General features: G+C 43.5%; 1 protein-coding gene across 5 annotated transcripts in view; it reads left to right on the plus strand.

The window, feature by feature from the left end:
- Window positions 1-18,693, plus strand: part of EXD3 (exonuclease 3'-5' domain containing 3) — a 94,225-nt gene that overhangs the window by 22,013 nt on the left and 53,519 nt on the right. For 4 of the 5 annotated variants that reach the window (XM_078865426.1, XM_078865427.1, XM_078865429.1 and 1 more), the window contains 8 exons: window positions 1,666-1,832; window positions 3,363-3,495; window positions 4,030-4,237; window positions 4,672-4,797; window positions 5,313-5,422; window positions 10,072-10,273; window positions 11,477-11,652; window positions 12,354-12,539. In XM_078865426.1, the coding sequence (XP_078721552.1) occupies window positions 1,666-1,832; window positions 3,363-3,495; window positions 4,030-4,237; window positions 4,672-4,797; window positions 5,313-5,422; window positions 10,072-10,273; window positions 11,477-11,652; window positions 12,354-12,539 (1,308 nt within the window). The remainder of the gene's footprint in view (window positions 1-1,665; window positions 1,833-3,362; window positions 3,496-4,029; window positions 4,238-4,671; window positions 4,798-5,312; window positions 5,423-10,071; window positions 10,274-11,476; window positions 11,653-12,353; window positions 12,540-18,693) is intronic. The other variant, XM_078865428.1, reaches the window with a different exon arrangement.

Here is an 18,693-nt window from a genome sequence, read left to right on the forward strand (position 1 = left end):
ACAAACCAAGCTCATTAGAAACACAACAACCAAACACTTTGCTTGAGTTTGCAGCGGTACTTTGACCACACCTCGTTGAAATGGACCTTGCTGTGAGCTGTTTTTTGACAGCATGCAATTTGCTGCATACAATGTCTGGCTGCTTGCCTGGCTGCAGGGGGCATTTTCCAGCATCCCACTGAGTTTCTCTCTATAGCGGACCTGACGACTGCGCGAGTATCATATTTGCCTGACGTCAATGCATTTTTTGGGCCTTTCCCTGGCAATTTTACAATGATGGCTGAAGCAGCTTGGTTTCCTGTGTTTCGCCCACGAGGATGTGTTTTCTGGAACTTTTCTGAGAATTGTATTTCATTGGCCACTTGTAAACAAAATACGTTGCCCATGCAGGTCGCCTCAACTGCTCTCCGATTTAGCACGGTTGGTTACGTGCGGTGCGAAAGAAGTTCAGCAGACATAATTTACGTGCTTTACAAGAAAAACTAGATCGGCATATACCATGGGAATAATAGTATTTCACAATACAAGAATCATTGTCTTGAGTGATGTATTATTATGGAACTGACAAAACCGGGACTTTTAATGTGTCTGGAAGACAGATTTGCCAGGAAGGCTTAACTCAAAAAGAGGACTGGGAAAGCCAGGAGGACATTGTGGCAACGTTATCGAAGAGCAAAAATAATCCATCGAGTGTTTCATTCCAGCATTGCTTAAAGTAGCTTCAAATTGTCGCAGGTAAAGCCGTGGGCGAATTATTTAGTCATCCTTCAAAGGGAAATATGCTGTGCACATTTACTGTCTCTTTCCATGGGTGCACAGACAATGAGTAACAGACAGCCAGCGTCTTGTCTGGCCCAGGGCTGGTGGAAATACTAAACTTGATATTTCTTGCTTCACCATTTCACACGTGGTAAAGACACAACAACACAGCCATTTTTGACTTGGAAAATACTAAATACCAGCGTCAGATAGTTTGCCGACTCCGTCTATCCTTTCTGTCATAAACACGGCCTTGTTTGCATTTGAGGGGGTTCATATTTGTATCAAGAAGAGACTGATAACAAGCAATACTTCATCAAAATCATCAGCCATGATCTATCAACTGCTAGACCTAGTGCAAAGATAGGTGGCCACTGCACAGCAGGTTGCTATAAGCTGCACGGTTATATTGTGGGCAGCAGAGGGCAGTGCTGAAAAATCAAATTGTTGAACTGTACATCTATGCTCTCACATATGTAGTCCCCGCCTTCACGAACCCGTAATAACCAGTATGCTGAAGTATGGTTAAACGACCTCCACAACCCGTACAGTGTGGGGAGGTCCTCATCCAGCAGTGAGTTGACCAAAGGGCTGTACAAATAACTAAACATTCTGCCGTGCCTTTGGGTTGTACATTATGTTGTTCGGCATGATGTCCCACATTTTACTCCACGTTCCTAAATAAACTGGCAGCACGTGGAGCGAAACGTCGGACAATAGCGCCAAGCAACTCGCGGTACGACCCCAAAACACATCAAGAGAACTATTGAGCACAATCACGAAAAACTTTTCGTAGCAAAACAAAACTTAGTTTTTCCTGCTCGCGTACGGTATAAGCTCGCTCGGTCACCGGTTTACCACCAAGGCATTCTCGCCACTCGCTCCACCTTTGCCCGACTGGTGCAGGTGACGGTCGGGGACGACCCGTGGCTGCAGGAGCAGCTGGTGATGATGCTGTGCAGCTACAGAGACGTGGCAGCAGCAGCCCGCTGGGCACGTCGCCTCAAGATGCCGCACGACCGGCTGCCCAGCGCCGTGCTCTGGATACTGTCCAATCAGCGGCAGGAGGATGGGTGCGCGTGCCTCTCTCGTACCCATTTTCACCAAGCGGCGCCGAGGCCCACGTCTAGCCACCACGTGTGGCAGCTCGGGGAGTGTGCCGGATTGTTTTTCCCCATTGCAGAAGCCCAGAGCCGTGCCACTGACGAGGCAATGAACGAAACACTGGGGGAAGGTTCCTTGAAAATTTAATAATTTTGACAATTTCTCAATTTTCTCAGCTCGCTACCGAATTTTTTTACATTTTGCCTTTTCCAACTAAATAAAAATAGCGGTGCAAAATATATATTTTGCCACAGCTACGCTGCCATCCTGTCATTTTTGCCATGAGCGTTGCTTTCCCGCAAATTTGATAATTTTTCAGGAATCCTTGTTGCTGCTTTCTAAAGGCTCGGCGGGCAGCTGTGAATTGTACTGCACACCCTTCGGCGTGCCAGTGTCACATTTTTTTGTAAGGATGTTATTAAAGGCTATTATAGTATATTATTAAATAATGGATCCTGTGACTGACTGTTAGTTTTAGGTTGGGTTTCTTACCATTGAATATTGAAGAATTTGCCAGTCATCAACATTTGCCTTCTCCGTGCACATTGAAATCGGAGTGTGTTTTTTTGTGTTTGTATGTGTATATATATAAAACACTGCACTGCCAAGCTATCAGTTTGACATGAAAGCCCCGCTTTCTTGCAAATTTGGCACTATATCCGAAATATATGATGTTTTCTAAGTTGCAGTGTCTAGCTGTGAATTGCACTGCATACCGCCCATCGGCATGCAAATGTGGAAACTGCAAATGGATGCCCAGTTAATCGTTTCGATGAGCGGGCACTGGCTTCTTTTAAAGAGAGCTACTTGCGTATAAGACACAAACGAGGTGGCTGGGTGGCTTGAGGATGAGAGGACTGAGTCGGCACCAACTGAGATGCTGGGTGTGAAGCCGTATTTCGGCCGCCTGTGATTTAACCGGGCTCTCAAGTTTAGCGAGTTGAAAGAAATAAAAATTATCATTCGTTTCAAATAGGGTTTTTCACTTAAATCTGGCTGATTCCAACTTGGAGACTTGTGTACATTTCAGCTCGATTGACAGTCTTTGTTTGGGCGTTGCAAGGTGTGGCCTGAGTGTGACTCCAGAGGCCTGTTGAATTTGTTTCAGAAGTCGTTGCATGACATCCTTGCCAGGGCCACTCTCCTACATGGGGTGATGCGCTTCTGCCTCTAGGCGTCCTCGAGGAAATTCCTTCATCTCATGTCAATTTGGCTTAATTCCAGTTGTCAGGATTCCATCCTCATAGCAGGCGGTGTTGGTAAGTGTACCCCTTGTTGTGTGGATATGAAAGGTCAGAAGTAGTTACATGGTATCTTCTTACACGTGACATTCTTTAACACAGGGGAATGCGCTGCTATCTGCAAAGACCCAAATGTAAATTTCATCTGATGACTTGATTTATGGAACGATTGGAATACAATTGGGGGAAAACGGCAGTACGTTATCGAAGAACGTATATAAGGCAAATTGCCGATTTTATCTTGCGTTGCTTTGCCAGCAGTGAAGAGGAAGAGAGTGCAATGGCATACTCCTCGAGGGAAGACTGCTACCAGCTGCCTGTGCCCCTCGATCAAGTGATCTTCATCGACAACCTCACCGACCTCGAGATGCATTTGCCTGCAATGCTACAGGTGCTGCGCTCTGACCATCGTTTAATTTACGGTGACAGCTTTGAAACTACAACTACTCATACATTAAGTGTGCCAAGTTATGGGATAAATAAGGGATGTTGATATAATGGTGATACGTTTTATTTAAATTTACATGCATTGAATCTATTTGCACAAAGCTTTGAGTTTTTCCATTTTATATGTAGAGTTTCTCCCGGTACTCCGGTTTCCTCCCACATGTTAATTGAATTGGCCAAACATCCAAATGCAGGACAATCTTGAAAAAAGAGTCCCAGTGAGGCTTTCCTGGGTCAATGAAGGGAACTACTTCAACAAATATTTAAGTATTTTTACGTCTATTCGGGCTAGAACAGTACGCCAAATACCCATTAGAGGGGCTCTGTCGTGCTCCCTCCAGAGGAAGCCCTTCCACCGGCAGTCGCGTGAGCAAGACATTGCGGGGCTGCACCTTCGCCGTGTGCCTTGACGGCCTTGTGAAAACGTCCTCCTTACCTCGCGCATCATCCCTCCCCAATCCCTGCCCACCGTCGTCAGCCGGGTTGCACGCTGGGCGTGGACATGGAGTGGCGCCCGTCGTTCGGGGTGCTGTCGCAGCCTCGCGTCGCGCTCGTGCAGGTGGCCCGCAGGGACCGCGTGCTGCTGCTTGATCTGCCGCGGCTCTCGGTGGAGGAGGAGGAGAGCGGCCGCCAGCCAGGGGAGCGGCGCCTCCCTCGGGCAACGAACGTGGAGCCGCGCGCTCACGGTGCGGCCACCGCACGAAATGCGCAGCGCGGACACCGAAGCCCCAGAGATAGATTGTCATTATTGTCGCTGTCAGCAGCAGCAGCAGCAGCCATATTCAATCAACTGAAGGCTTCCCGTGGCTGTGTTGCAATTTCTCCCGGCCCTGCGATGTAGCAATCCACCTACTAGTACCTGCACACAAGCATATTTAATCGCTCCATCTCCACGGTAGTCGATCGCTTGATTGCATACCCTCCACCATCGTTATTCTCGACCGCGGGCCACCATCCCGAACGTTGACGTGCCCTGGCTAACCAAGCTCACATTCTTTTTCTTAATTCAAACGAGCAGCCAAATACACCGTGACTGTCGTCTGCATTGCTGAAAATTATAAAACGAGGTGGTGGGGGGTGGGGGCAGCGGCGGATTTTGTTGTTTTTAATGTTTTCTCAGACGAAACCGCACAGCTGCAGGCGAGCTGTTCGGGGCGCTGTGAAGCCAAGAATAGTGTCGCGGAGGAGGGCAGGCTGCTCAGCCTGATGAGAAGGCTCTTCTCAAGTGGCGATGTCCTGAAACTGGGTACTACATTTATTCAAATATTATGTGAATTTAGTTTGTATTTTTTTAATGTAAACAGATGTGCTGCTACTTTTTGCTATACCTACCTATTCGATTGTTGTTGGCTGTATGTGCACATAATGTGGTACAAGCACGTAGCTCAGTGACACCGGCACCGCTGCAAGGCGGTTGGTTAATGGCAGGACAGAAAGTAGGTTGTTCGAGAGACTGTCTGTTTTTGAGTGGTCCTGTCTATAGCCTGTTCATATGCACACGTGGTGCACATGGGCACCGCCGATCAGCGCGGTTGGGTACGTACTGTGTGAAAGAAGTTCAACATCAATGCATACATCACAACATTTGCAAATGTAATTATGCAAGGAACCCATTACAGCCTATGCATATACACACATGGGATACACATCACAGTCAATATATATATACATGCATTCGCATGTACACCTCACGGCGTATACATGTGTGGTATACATCACAGCCCATACAATGTGGCGCATATCACTGCTTTGTATTTACAGGTTACGATGTGGGTGGAGACATCCAGTATCTCTTAACATCATACCCTATGTTGAAGCCAGCACTTCAGCAGTCCTCCAGGGTTCTAGACATTGCCGTGCTGCAAAAGCAGGTAAACACATTCATTCGTGTCTCAGTCTTCTGTATTCGCTGTTGCACTGTGCTATCTCCAAAGAGCCCAGATTGTGGAATGGCTTGCAATTTATTATTGCAAATCTAAACCGTGACATGTATCCCCTCACCTTATCCCTAACCCATAAACTCTCACCCCTTAACGGCAAATTAAAATTAAAGAAGCAGCACCCTCTTAACAATTAATCAAATGAGACCTCAGGAAGGTCTTCGATTGGACAAAAATATTGGGTATGATTTGATAAAAAAATCTGCATCTTCAGGGACAGTATACGCTTAAAAAAAAAAAATCTGCATTTAAAAATAAGAACAAACAATACACGTCTTTTAGGTTATTTCGGTAAATTCATGTCGATAGAAAAAGTTAAATAAAAAATAAAGTGAATAAAAAATAAAGAACACAACACCACTAATGTAGACTGTAGCCTGGTTCTTCATCGGAGTGAGTGTACTGGCAGTCTATAATGTAGACTGTAACCTGCTTTTTAAGCTTAAAGCTACATTATAGACTGCCAGTACGCTCACCGAGGTTAAGAACCAGGCTACAATCAACATTATAGACTGCCAATACGCTCACCGAGGTTAATAACCATTGCTACAGTCTACATTATAGACTGCCAGTACACTCACCAAACTTAATAAGCAGGCTACAGTCTACATTAGCGTTTTTTGTTAATTTTTTTAATTAAAATTTTCATTTATTTTTATTCACTTTTTTTAAAATTATTTTTCTATCTACGTGACTTTACCGAAAGAACCAAAGAATATGAATTCCTGCACTCATGAAAGTTTTAAGTCAAAATTCCCATGTCGTTGATGGAGCCGCGGCAATCCCTGGGAGAGTCTCTGGAACGTGGAATCGGAGCCAGGCAAGGGCCAGGAGGCAGCACCGGAACCAGGCCAGCAACAGGGGATTTTTTTTTATTAATTAAATATAGCAATAAAATAAAAGTTGTGGATGGGGTCAGGAACAAATAAATATAGTTTATAGTTTTGCAGCAGCATCGTTCAGTGTTCCGCTGCTTTACCCAAGAGGAGAAGGGTGAGGTAAGGGAAACAGGCAAAACAGAACAGCGGCCATCTTTCCCCACCTAAACACGTTTATACGCGTCTGGTCTTAAAGTACTGATATTTTTTAAAGTTTCTCCTGCCCCCATAAATGAGACCACATCACCCGCACTTCCTCGGATCCCTCCACTGCCTGATAATACAATTCACACCTCCGATTTGCACGGTTGACTACATACGGTGCGAAAGAAGTTCAACATATAATTCCAAGTAAACTGAAAGATCACCTTCGCCATCTCAAAACCCTCAATCTATTTACCCCCAATTAATATCCCGTGACATCTCCCTATTCTCTTCACCTGCTGTCTGCTTCAGCAGCTAAGGTCATCTGTCAAAACCCTCAGTCACTTTATGTTCACTTGGAAGTCGTCACTTCTCTTTTGCTGCCACTTTCTTTTTTTGGAAATGTCTTTCCCTTGTCCCTTTGCACTCCTGGGACCGTTTATTCTGCTCAAGAGCACGCTTAAATCTTCTTAGGTTTTTTCGGTAAAGTCACGTAGAAAGTAAAATAAAATAAAAACAAAAATCTTTCTACGTGACTTTACCGAAAAACCTAAGAAGATGATTCCTTGCAGTCACGAAAGCTTCAAATCTAGAAGCACGCTTAAACATGTATTTCCCCGTCTTATTACTGACTTTCTCTCCTCTGATTAATCTTCATTGCACCATTACCGTACAGCCATCTCTTTGACCTCTCCTTTCAAAATAATTCCAAACTTATCTTAAAATTTAAAGTCTCGTTAATGCATGCGCCCCTATTTGTAAAGCGTTTTGAGATACGATTGCATTTGGGCATTTTATAAATCAACATTTATTTTTCGATTTAAAGCTTTCGTGACTGCAGGGATTCATCTTCTTGGTTCTTTTGGTAAAGTCACGTAGAAGGGAAATAATTAAATAATAATGATACAACATTACATTTATTTGCTTTCTAATACTTCCTAGCAATTTGTTTTTATTTTCTTCAAATTAAGAGTTGAATAGTTAATCTTTGTGCGCCTTGATGAATCCATGACTGCATGAAGGCCCTCCCACGCCATCGTCATCCCAGACGGTCCCGCGATACCACAATTGGTCTCGCTGCTGCGCACAAAGCTGATGTCGTCATTCCATATGAATTCATGGTTAATAACAGTGATGGTTATTCTCAATTTGGTTACTTATTTTTTCCTGTGGCACATTTTTCTCTTCGTTGATGGCCTTGAATATCTTTACATTCTTCGCAGAAATTGACGAGGTGCTTTATGAGATTATTTTGACGATGATGATGATGGCAATGGTAATTAATTAACAACCATACTGGCTTTACATCTCTAAATGCCTGTATATAAGTAAAGTACATTACATAGAAAATATTTGATAACTTTTAGCAAGTCAAAAATATTTGTGTATATAAATAATTGTCTTTGTTATAAAAGTAATTTAAGACGTAGGTTTAGGTTCATATGGTATGTTGAATAGCCAAAAACAAAAATCAATTTGGTGTTTGCATGTCAACTTTTAAGCGCGATTGGCTGATAAACACAAACTTAGCTACTGCAGACTTGCGTTTGTGGTTTTGGCCCGAAGTGAACTTGGCTCGGACAAAACCCATATAGAGTTTCTCGACGTTTTATTATTTCACGAGCATTTCGCATATCCCAAGGAGATAGCCCCGTGTGTTCTGCCAGGGGTTTGGCACGGCGTGCGTTTGGCTTCCACGTTACTTCTTTCTTTAAACAAAGATACGGGAGAGGCAAGGTCGCTGTCAATGTTTAAAATGCACGTCTGTAATGTATATGCATTCATCTGTATAATGTTCATGCTTCCGCCGATTTACTGAAATTGTGTGATTTCAGTTGCTCTTCCTCTTTAATAAGTTTCCTCTTATTTAATGAAGATCTTTATAAAATATCTAGATTTTCCCTTGTACATGTAATTGTAGATTTTAAGCTTTCGTGACTGCAAGGATTCATACTCTTAGGTTTTTTCGGTAAAGTCACGTAGGTAAAAAATAAAATTAAAAGTTAATAAAAGTAATAATATAAATAAAATAATAAATCACGACGTTTCGGAGGCAGCACAAGTCTCCGTCATCAGGTGGGACCGTCACAGCTAAAATTACTGCATCAAGTGATTTATTTTATTTTATTTCCATTATTACTTTTATTAACTTTTAATTAGATTTTTTACCTATGTGACTTTACCGAAAAAACCTAAGAGTATATGTAATTGTCTTTCCATGATTTTATCTTTCACAGAAAGTACTACTGAATGCCTAATTCAATTCCATCATGGATTTGCTTTTATTTTATAAATCTCTGCTTCCACTGTTGTTCTTCGTTTGTGCTTATAATATATCTATGTTAGATTTATCTACGTGTACATTCATATTCTTTACCCAAGGAGGATGCCCTGAATCTTGAGACTTATTCAAGTGGGTCGAACCCGGGACGATTGGTTACTTTGTTAGAATTGTTCTTGTGGGAAGAAACCAAAGGGAGGATTAAAATTCTGCACAGATATGTCAGCAACCTGCTTGCTGTACTGCTTCCAACAGACTCGATTCTTGTTGCCCTGGAGAGGTGGCTTCCCCAATGTTATTTACCAAGAAAATCTTCAATCGGTCTAAATAATTTTATTCGGGATGCTTCTGCCTTAGTATGTTTAGCCAATCACATTTTCAGGAGTGTTTTTGTGTGTGGGAGAAAACTAAATACCCGGAAAAAACGCATGCTTATGGGAAGACAAGAACTCCAGCATACGCCACCGCAGTATTTTGAAAGTGTTATGATTAGGGTTAGCATTTTGGAGTTAGAGTTTGGGTAGAGTTCAAAGTTACGGTTCTGGTTATGCTTAGAGTTAGGATTAAGGTTAGAATTTGGATTTGGTAGAGAGTTAGGATTAGGAATACATTTGTGGTTATGTATGGGTTAGAGTTAGGGTTATATCTTGGGGTAGAGTTAGGTTTAGTGTTATGATTATGGTTGGCTTTAGAGCCCAGGTTAGAGTTTGGGATTACTGCTATGCTTGGGGTTAGAGTTTGGGTGAGTGTTAGGGCTAGAGGGGAGCTATATGTTTGGAGATAGGGTTACGTTTGTTCATAAAACACATTTATATTTTGAACCGGGGAGTGGGGGGGGCGCGTGGGCGGGGTGGTGGTCTCATTCTAGATTTGAAGCTTTCGTGACTGCAAGGATTCATACTCTTAGTTCTTTCGGTAAAGTCACGTAGGTAAAAAATTAAATTAAAAATTTATAAAAATAAAAATCACAACGTTTCGGAGGCAACACAAGTCTCCGTCATCAGGTGGGACCGTCACAGCCAGATTTGCTGCATCAAATGAGGCAGGGATTCAAGATGCAAGCTCTTAAATACAAGTTAAGGGGGAGGAGAGGTGGGGGGAGCTTATCAGAATGTGGTAGCCAATGAATGGAACGTATCGGGAGGGGGGGGAGCGGGGCTAAAAGAGGGCACGAGGTGCTCAACGTTATTTTTATTAATTTTCAATTTCATTTTTTACCTACGTGACTTTACCGAAAGAACTAAGAGTATGGTGGTCTCATCACGGCAACTGTGCAGGTCGAACGGCTGCTGAGCGCTCAACCAGTGACCGGTGGCAGCGGCGCAGAGGTGTCACGGGGGGCGACCGCCGCCCGTACGACGCAGGGGCGCGGCCTCAGCCTCCTGGTGCTGCAGACGCTCGGCAAGGCGCTCGACAAACGGCAGCAGCTCTCCGAGTGGGAGCGGCGGCCACTCACCATGGCGCAGCTTCTCTACGCCGGTGCTTGCCGATCGTTTTTACGCTTGTTCGGCTGAACGTCGTCGACGTCCGTGTCCTTAATTATATATTTTTGTAATATATATATTTTTTTTATATTGAGGTAATACACTTATCTTCTTGGTTCTTTCGGTAAAGTCACGTAGAAGGGAAATAATAAAATAATAAAAATTGAACATAAAAAAATTATTTTCACAACGTTTCGGCCACAACGCAAGCAGCCATCCTCAGGTGAAGAACAGGTCTGTCGGAAAGATAGCGTCTGAATGACTGTGGAGAGACTGCCCGTCTGAATGACGCTGTCTTTCCGACAGACCTGTTCTTCACCTGAGGACGGCTGCTTGCGTTGTGGCCGAAACGTCGTGAGAATTATTTTATTATGTTTTATTTTTATTATTTTATTATTTCCCTTCTATGTGACTTTACCGAAAGAACCAAGAAGATGAATCCCTGCAGTCACGAAAGCTTTAAATCGTAATACACTTAATTATGTTTTTTACTATTTGCTGTTGCCATTTGAAAAGCGACGGGTCCTGAGCAATCGTAAGACTTGACGTAACGTACTAACGCCCCAATGACATAACTTATTTACTCTGGAGTCGTGAGAAATCTCATCTTGAACTGGACTTATGACATTGCCACGATGTTACACGTTTTTCTGCACCCGTGCCCCTGTTTGAGTGATAGTCGGCTTTCTTGGGCACTACCGAGAAAGTGCTGATTTGTGTTGCGTCATGGCGGAGGAATTTTTGACGTCGGTGCTTTGTCTACTCATGGAATTATCCGTGATTAAACAGATTACCTCTTTATGCCCTTTTTGAATGCTTGCTGGGACAATTGCCTCATTTATGACCTGAGCTCCTGGTTCAAACTGGCTAAATTTAGACTTGGCAAGTGTGGCAGACTTCCAGATCGCACAGCCACACCACCTGTACCTGCCTCCAATTTGTAACACCGCATTCCCATGGTATTAGGGTGTTGTTAAACTGGGCTCCCACTTGTACAACAATGGCTGAAACAATTCCAGAAGACTTATTTTTCTCCAAAACATAGGACATTCAACAACAGATTCCAGTACAAATGTTGTGTGAAAGTAACCTAAAGGCAACGTAACGTGCATCGGTTTCCCGTTTCTGCCTCGTTCATCGATGTCGGTTTTGTTCACGGAAACTGAACCGCGTTTTGTGCGTGTGATACTACCAACAGCTTCGGACGCTTATTGTCTGCTGGAAGTTTACGACGTTCTCCTCCAGAAAGCCAAGGCCGCCAAGCTGTCCGTCAACCTGGAGAAGTGCATGGTGGGAAAGAAAGTGCAGAAGCCTCGACATAGCGACCCAGCACCAGATGATGAACGGCTGTGGAAGAAGATCGGCACGGATGTGGTAATCACGCACAGTGTTGTACACACAGACGGAGAAACCTTCCCTGAAAATAATTGCAGTCAGAGGAAAAAAATCGATGTATTTTGCATAATGTACAGCTCTTTATCAGTACATTGCTGGGTTAAGGCCTTCCCACATCGTCCAGACATGGAGGTTTCTTGACCATATGCCGCCATGCTGGTCAGTGCAGGTTGAGGAAATGGGTGCCCAAGACTGGTGAACTTATTACTCGCCACTACTGTTAGCCTGGAATTTAACTTTCGGTCACCTTGGTTTATAGTTAAACACGTTTAACCATTGCTCCACTCTCTATTTCACGTGTCTTTGTGGAAATACCTCCGTGTGCATTTGCTTGTTTCAAGTCATTTATTCCCGAGTATTATTTACTGTGCCGTAGCCGTGTGTATTTGCAGTGCGTCGCATTGTGTATCCTGTCCATAATGGCGTGTAATGTGCCATCACTAGAGCCACAAACAAGCCAACGCATTTCACTTCTACACGCTGCTTGAATGTTTTGAGTGAGGAAGGAAGGAAGTAAGTAATTAGGTTATAAAGTAAATCGGTCAATCCATCCGTCAATAATTCAATTAGGCGTTCACTGATTAAAAAAAACAGCTCGCGCGTTTTTTTTATAAGCGTCACACGACCCCCATGATAATTTTTTTTGCGCGCGTGTGTGTGTGTGTGCGCGTATGTCTCAGCCGGCGACACCGCCGGCGGCTAATCCCGCCCGTCCGCTGGAGTCGTGTTCCCGGGAGCCCATGTCGGTGAGGAACTTTGCGGTGGTGTGTGACAGCATGCTGCAGGGGCTGGGACGCTACCTCCGCTGCCTTGGGGTCGACGTACGCATCCTGGAAAACATTGAGGAGCATCGCAAGGCTGCGGAGGTCCGTTTCATCCCGTCCCTGTGGCCTTTTTTGCCACGATGGGAAATTCCTCCCCCCAAAAAAACCCCGCGCCATGCCTGTCGTCCCGCGGAGTAGTTTGATCGTGGTCGGCATGGGCCTCGGTACAGAGGTGAAGGCGCAGCCCCTGCAATTGCTTGCTCGCGCCACTGCTGGCGGAAGTAGCCTCCACTATGGGGGGCATTGGAGAGCCCCGTTAGACAACCCCTTTCGCACTCGCCGGACAAATTTGCTTATACTTTTAGGTTTTTTCGGTAAAGTCACGTAGGTAAAAATAATTAATAAAAATGTAATAATAGAAATAATAATGGAAATAAAATTATAAATAACGGCGTTTCGGAGGCAACACAAGTCTCCGTCATCAGATGGGGACCGTCACAGCTAGATTTACTGTATCAAGTGAGGCAAAATTCCAAGAGACAAGCTCTTAAATACAAGTTAAGGGGGGAAGAGGGGGGGAGGGGGTTATCTGAATGTGGCAGCCAATGAATGGAACGTGTTGGCTTAAATTTGCTTACCCACACTTTGCTGCACCGCATGCGATCTGTTGATCCACTAACTGCGGTGTACGTATTCATGCTTCCCGGTTTCCCACCTCTTCGTAAGCTGTCGCCCGGACCGCTTCGCCCTGTGCGCCCCAGTCCAGTTGCACCACCTGCACACTTGACCACTTTGGCAACTGAATGTCATCAACCACGACAGTGAATCCTTCTGAGGGTGACAGGTCATGGCTAGGTGAGCCAGCGGCGCTCTAACGCCTGCACTGTCTCGTGACCGGTATTTCAAAATTAGTTGACTCAAATTCGCAGCAACATTATATCATGTTACTTTAAATACAACCGAGTTTGTGTAGCAATACATTTTTTATTTGTCTGGCGCTCAATATTAAATTCTAAGCAACTATTCCAATGGCAATTTAAAACTGCTCATTGGGAAAAAAAAATTAATTACTTCTTATCAGGCCTCATGGAGTATAGTGTCGTCTCCATCCCTGATTAACCACTCCGGCTCTCTGGCCTGTCTGTGTATGTGCTATGATGAAGGGCCATTGCCCGAAATATCACCTACTTTATATCTTTCCTTTTAAGGTCACGGTGTCATTGACGGACGTTCCGAGTTTGTCTTTTTTACTTTGGAAAGGTCGTTACACAAAATCTGTGCAGCACCTGTTCTCCTGCCTTGGTACCTGAAGCTGCACAGTGACTGACTACACAAACAAACATGACATAATAATGATAATTCTTGACTTAAAGCTTTCGTGACTGCAGGAATACATATTCTATGGGTCTTTCGGTAAAGCCACGTAGATAGAAAAATAATAAAAAAATCAAAGTATATCATCCCACGGGAACATTCAAAGCAAAACACCAACATGAATGTAAACACATAAAAATAGTTTTCAAAAATTCAAACTTGGATAAATGGAACAGCAACGCAATATCCCACGCACAAGCCCCCACTGAAGAGACTGAAAACCCCAGAGATCTATTTCAGAAATGAAATAGGAATTATTTACGAAAAAACGTAACTCGTAAAAAATGTATAGCCATTTTCACTTCATTGAAACTTTAATGAAGTCCGGTCTAACTGTTTTTACGCAGGACTGTCTTGGGAGAGTGACATGTCTCATTAAATCCATTACAACTTCTGCTTTGTATACTGCTGTTTAATGTCAGAGTCTCCAGGCAATATACTATGAAAATTAACATTGCAGTTGGAATATGGACAGTATCATGGTACGGCGTCCATGAAATATACTCGCCTTCATCGATAGAATAGACCTTTGAATCTGTCCAGGAAAGTGCACAATCTTGTGAAATGTTTGCCTTTTGCAGCCAATTAAAATACGTGAAGACTTAATCTTGATTAAAACTGGCAACTAATTATATTACGATAAATATGATGATAATTATATTATGATAAATATGATAATTAGATTATGATAATTATGATGATAATTATCATATGCCAAATGCACGTGAGAAAAATCAATTATCACAGCCCAATGTCAATCGACTGCTAGATGAAGGCTTCCCCATGCCATGTTGGTTTTGGGGGGGGTGGTTACTTTACCATACTTCAAACCACGCCGGGCAGCCCGGGTTGGTAAAAGAAAAGGGGCGGGGGGCGGGGGGGGCCCCAGGGCCGTTTCTGATATCGCCCGCCACTAATGTTAGCCGTGGGCGAGATTAGCGAAATAATCCTCCCTCTAATCTCACACTCGCTCGCCCGTTGTTGTTTGGATGCCGTTGCTCACCGATGCGTGGGGAATTATCACGACATGTAGGAAGTGGGGAAGTCAATTTCGACACCGCGTGGAGCTGGGTGCTGATGGGGTTGAGATCAGTGGTGTGCAGGAAGTGAAAAAAACGTAAACGGGGGATTGGATCCGGCCCTCACTTCCTGTGTTTATCAACACTTTTGCACTCTTGCCAAAACAAATTAAAAAATAAAAAGCTCCGAAATCTTGTCCCTGCAGATTAACTCCCAGCTTGACGCCGATTGTGGTTTCTTTTTTTATGCCCCGAGTGTTTTTTTAGATGCACTTCAAAGCGTTGTTGTGTCTAAAAAGCAAAGGGAGGCAGTCAAGTGAACCTCGTGCTACTTAATAAAGGAACTCATTAGTGTTACTGAATCTATACCAATGGTTTAATCCTTTGACAACAAAAAAGTATCACATTTTTGCCATGACTTTCTCAGAAAGTTGGACTCTGGTATGAAAATTGTAGTTTTATAACTATTTTTTTTTAAACATGTCCTAATCCTGTTGGTTTCATACACATAACATGCCAAAACGGTTTGAAACTGATTTTCCCCTTGATTAAATCAATGAAAAATTTGGAATTATGAAGATCATTTCTCCTTATATTTTTTCCCAGGGCTATGTTATAGCATTCGACACACTTGAATAGTTTCCAACATTCAGCAAATGTTTTTCAGCTCATATGTGAAAAATATTTCCTCTGCAATGAAACGTCTTCACAGAATGTTTGGCATTAGGGACTAATGCAAGCATTGTTGACCTTAGTTCAATTGCTCTACCATTAAGAAGGTTGCTCTCCAACTCCAACATTTTTATGAACTTGGTAAAAGAGTTTCCTCTGAAAGCTAATTTCAAGGCATTCTACCTTTTTAGCCAATTCCTGGCATTGGCCTTAAACTGGTGTGTTCATTTCTAAAATTAGTTTGGTTGAACAATTGTTAAAGATATCAGGTTGAAATGGGACTCCGTTTGTGGAAAGAAAACAAAGTATTGTCTTGCGTTGATGTCATTAGTTTATTATCGCATGACTGAATCTAATTTTTACTCCACAATAACAGGGTGTCCAAGAAAAACAAGCACCAAAGCTCGTTGGCGCTGTCTGTCTTTATAATGGTCTTGCTGATGGGCCCAGACTCATTGTCTCCATCACGTTTGCTCTGCCCTAGGATATGTCAGTGTAGCCGTTTTTCCACGGACAGTGGGGTAGGATTTTGGGATGTGATTTTGCGTTAGAATTGGGGTAGAATTGCAGTAGACTTTTTGGTTAGGATTTTGTGGTAAATTTGGGGGTAGGACTTTGGTGTAGGATTTTGCACAATGATTTTTGGGTAGGATTTTGGGGTAAGATTTGGGGGTAGGACTTTGGTGTAGGATTTTGCGCAATTATTATTGGGTAGGATTTTGGGGTAAGATTTGGGGGTAGGACTTTGGTGTAGGATTTTTCGCAATGATTTTTGGGTAGGATTTTGGGGTAAGATTTGGGGGTAGGACTTTGGTGTAGGATTTTGCGCAATGATTTTTGGGTAGGATTTTGGGGTAAGATTTGGGGGTAGGACTTTGGTGTAGGATTTTTCGCAATGATTTTTGGGTAGGATTTTGGGGTAAGATTTGGGGGTAGGACTTTGGTGTAGGATTTTGCGCAATGATTTTTGGGTAGGATTTTGGGGTAAGATTTGGGGGTAGGACTTTGGTGTAGGATTTTGCGCAATGATTTTTGGGTAGGATTTTGCGGTCGGAATTTTTTGCGAAGCGGCTGCGAGCGGGGCATCCTTGTTAGGAGTTGAACGGCACTGTTTGTCCCCAACGTTCGCCCCACATCCTCGCGTCAGCTGGGATGCACACGTCAACGCACGGCTCGCTTTCGTTACGCTCGCTGGAGTGTCGCGCTGCCTTCCACTGAATGCATCAACCAAAATAAAAACACACAAGAAGTGTAGAAAAAAAAGTTTTTAACGTTCCTATTGCACGAAGCCCAAAAAGTGCCCTTCTTCCTCCGACCCGTTTCGTCTGAATTTCGATTTGAGCTTTCGTGACTGCAGGGATTCATCTTCTTGGTTATTTCGGTAAAGTCACAGACCTGTTCTACACCTGAGGACGGCTGCTTGCGTTGTGGCCAAAACGTCGTGAGAATTATTTTATTATATTTCATTTTTATTATTTTATTACTTCCCTTCTACGTGACTTTACCGAAAGAACCAAGAAGACCGTTTCGTCTGCTCGACCGATGACGATCGCACCGAGCAAACGCCTTCCGCTGTCTCGCGTCTTTAATTGGTCTCGTTGCTTCAGGCAATTGCAGTCTTTTTCTCTTTCAGATCTTTCTTTGCTCCGTCTATTCGTCCGCTTCTCTGTTTTCATACTTTCCTCGTTCCCTCTACATGTGTGTTACGCAGCACCAAATATGGTGTTCTGTCCTGTTTCACCCTAATTGCATCTCCAAACGATCGCAGGATTTTCTCCTGTGCCCCTTGAGTTAAAAATTTGTTGCACTCCAGCACGTTTTCAATGCTGCAATGTTCCCTTGTAAGATGCTTGGCTCTTGTGTTGTAATCTGTTGCATGGGAACCTGTGTCCTGTTACTGTTTATGTTGTTTAATTCTGTATTTTATTACCTTCAAATACTTGTTCAGTTTATTTTACCCAAATCTCCGTTGAAAAATATACTTCTCATCTCACTAGACCCTTACCTGGTCTTGATTTAATTAATTTCATTCATTGATTAAAACCGTTATTGAAAATCTTGTACTGGTTTTCAGTTGGAATTAAAAGTTTATACGTGCCATTACAGCATTTAAAGCCTCTAACTTCAGCATAAAATAAAACTGGAATTATGTTTATATCTTTTTCCTCTGCGTCCTGTGCGAGCACTGTGTTTACAATGTCACATAGCTGCAAGGACCTGTGTTCACATGTCCTGGTTTTTTTTTGTTTGTTTTATTTTCCAAGAGCACTGCTGTGTGAATTTCTTTCCGTGACAGACAAACCTCACTCGCACTCGTTCCCCCCCTCCCCAACCCCTCTCCACGGCAGCAGCGGCACCAGCGCAAAGCCCGCCTGCTTGTTTCACACAGCGCAAATTAAGCATGGTTCCGGGCCCCTTGGAAGACTAAAAAAAACCCCTCTGCTGAGGCTAGGTTACGGGACAGCCGCACACAATCGCTCGATTTTGTTTGGATTGTGGGCCGAGACATGCCGCGCCAAGAATCGTGGTCTGATCCTCGCACGGTGGGAAAGCTGCGACGATAACAATGGGAACAAACTGCGGTTACAGCCACTCGGCGATGCACGGGCACCGAAGCAGAACTCGCGGTGTGATGATCTCTGTGAGATAGACGTAGGGCAGCACAAAAATGTCATTACGCTTTCATTATTTTTTTTATTGCTGTTAACTCTCCGCAGTGCGATGCTTTGCGACATTAGCATTACTTTAAACGTGCTGTTTCTATACTAATAATAGCGTTCCGATGTAATAGAGCGCATGATCGAAGCTACAGGTACTGTATAACCTGAGGTCATTTGCTTATTTATTTGTACAACTTGCCCTTGCATGAACTGGCAATTGTATTTACATTACCAAGACACATTATCCATCTTGTCGTTTAGGTTAAATTTACTTTCGTTCAATTGTCAAGTGGGATATTTTTTTGTGAGGCTAAATAAAGTGCAACACAATGTACAATTCCACGATAAGGCAAGAAAGTCACTTGAGAAAGGTGAGGTCGCGAACAATGGGAGCGCAGCCCTAAATTCAATAGTTTGAGCGATCTGTTTGCCTGCCATCAACTTGGCTCGCTCTTCCGCTGTGGTCTGTAAGCACAGAGGTATATTGTAAAACTGCCGTGGGCTTCTTGAGAGCCAAACCAAAGGTCAACC

Source organism: Lampetra fluviatilis, chromosome 20, assembly GCF_964198595.1.
Source record: "Lampetra fluviatilis chromosome 20, kcLamFluv1.1, whole genome shotgun sequence".
NCBI lineage: Eukaryota > Metazoa > Chordata > Hyperoartia > Petromyzontiformes > Petromyzontidae > Lampetra > Lampetra fluviatilis.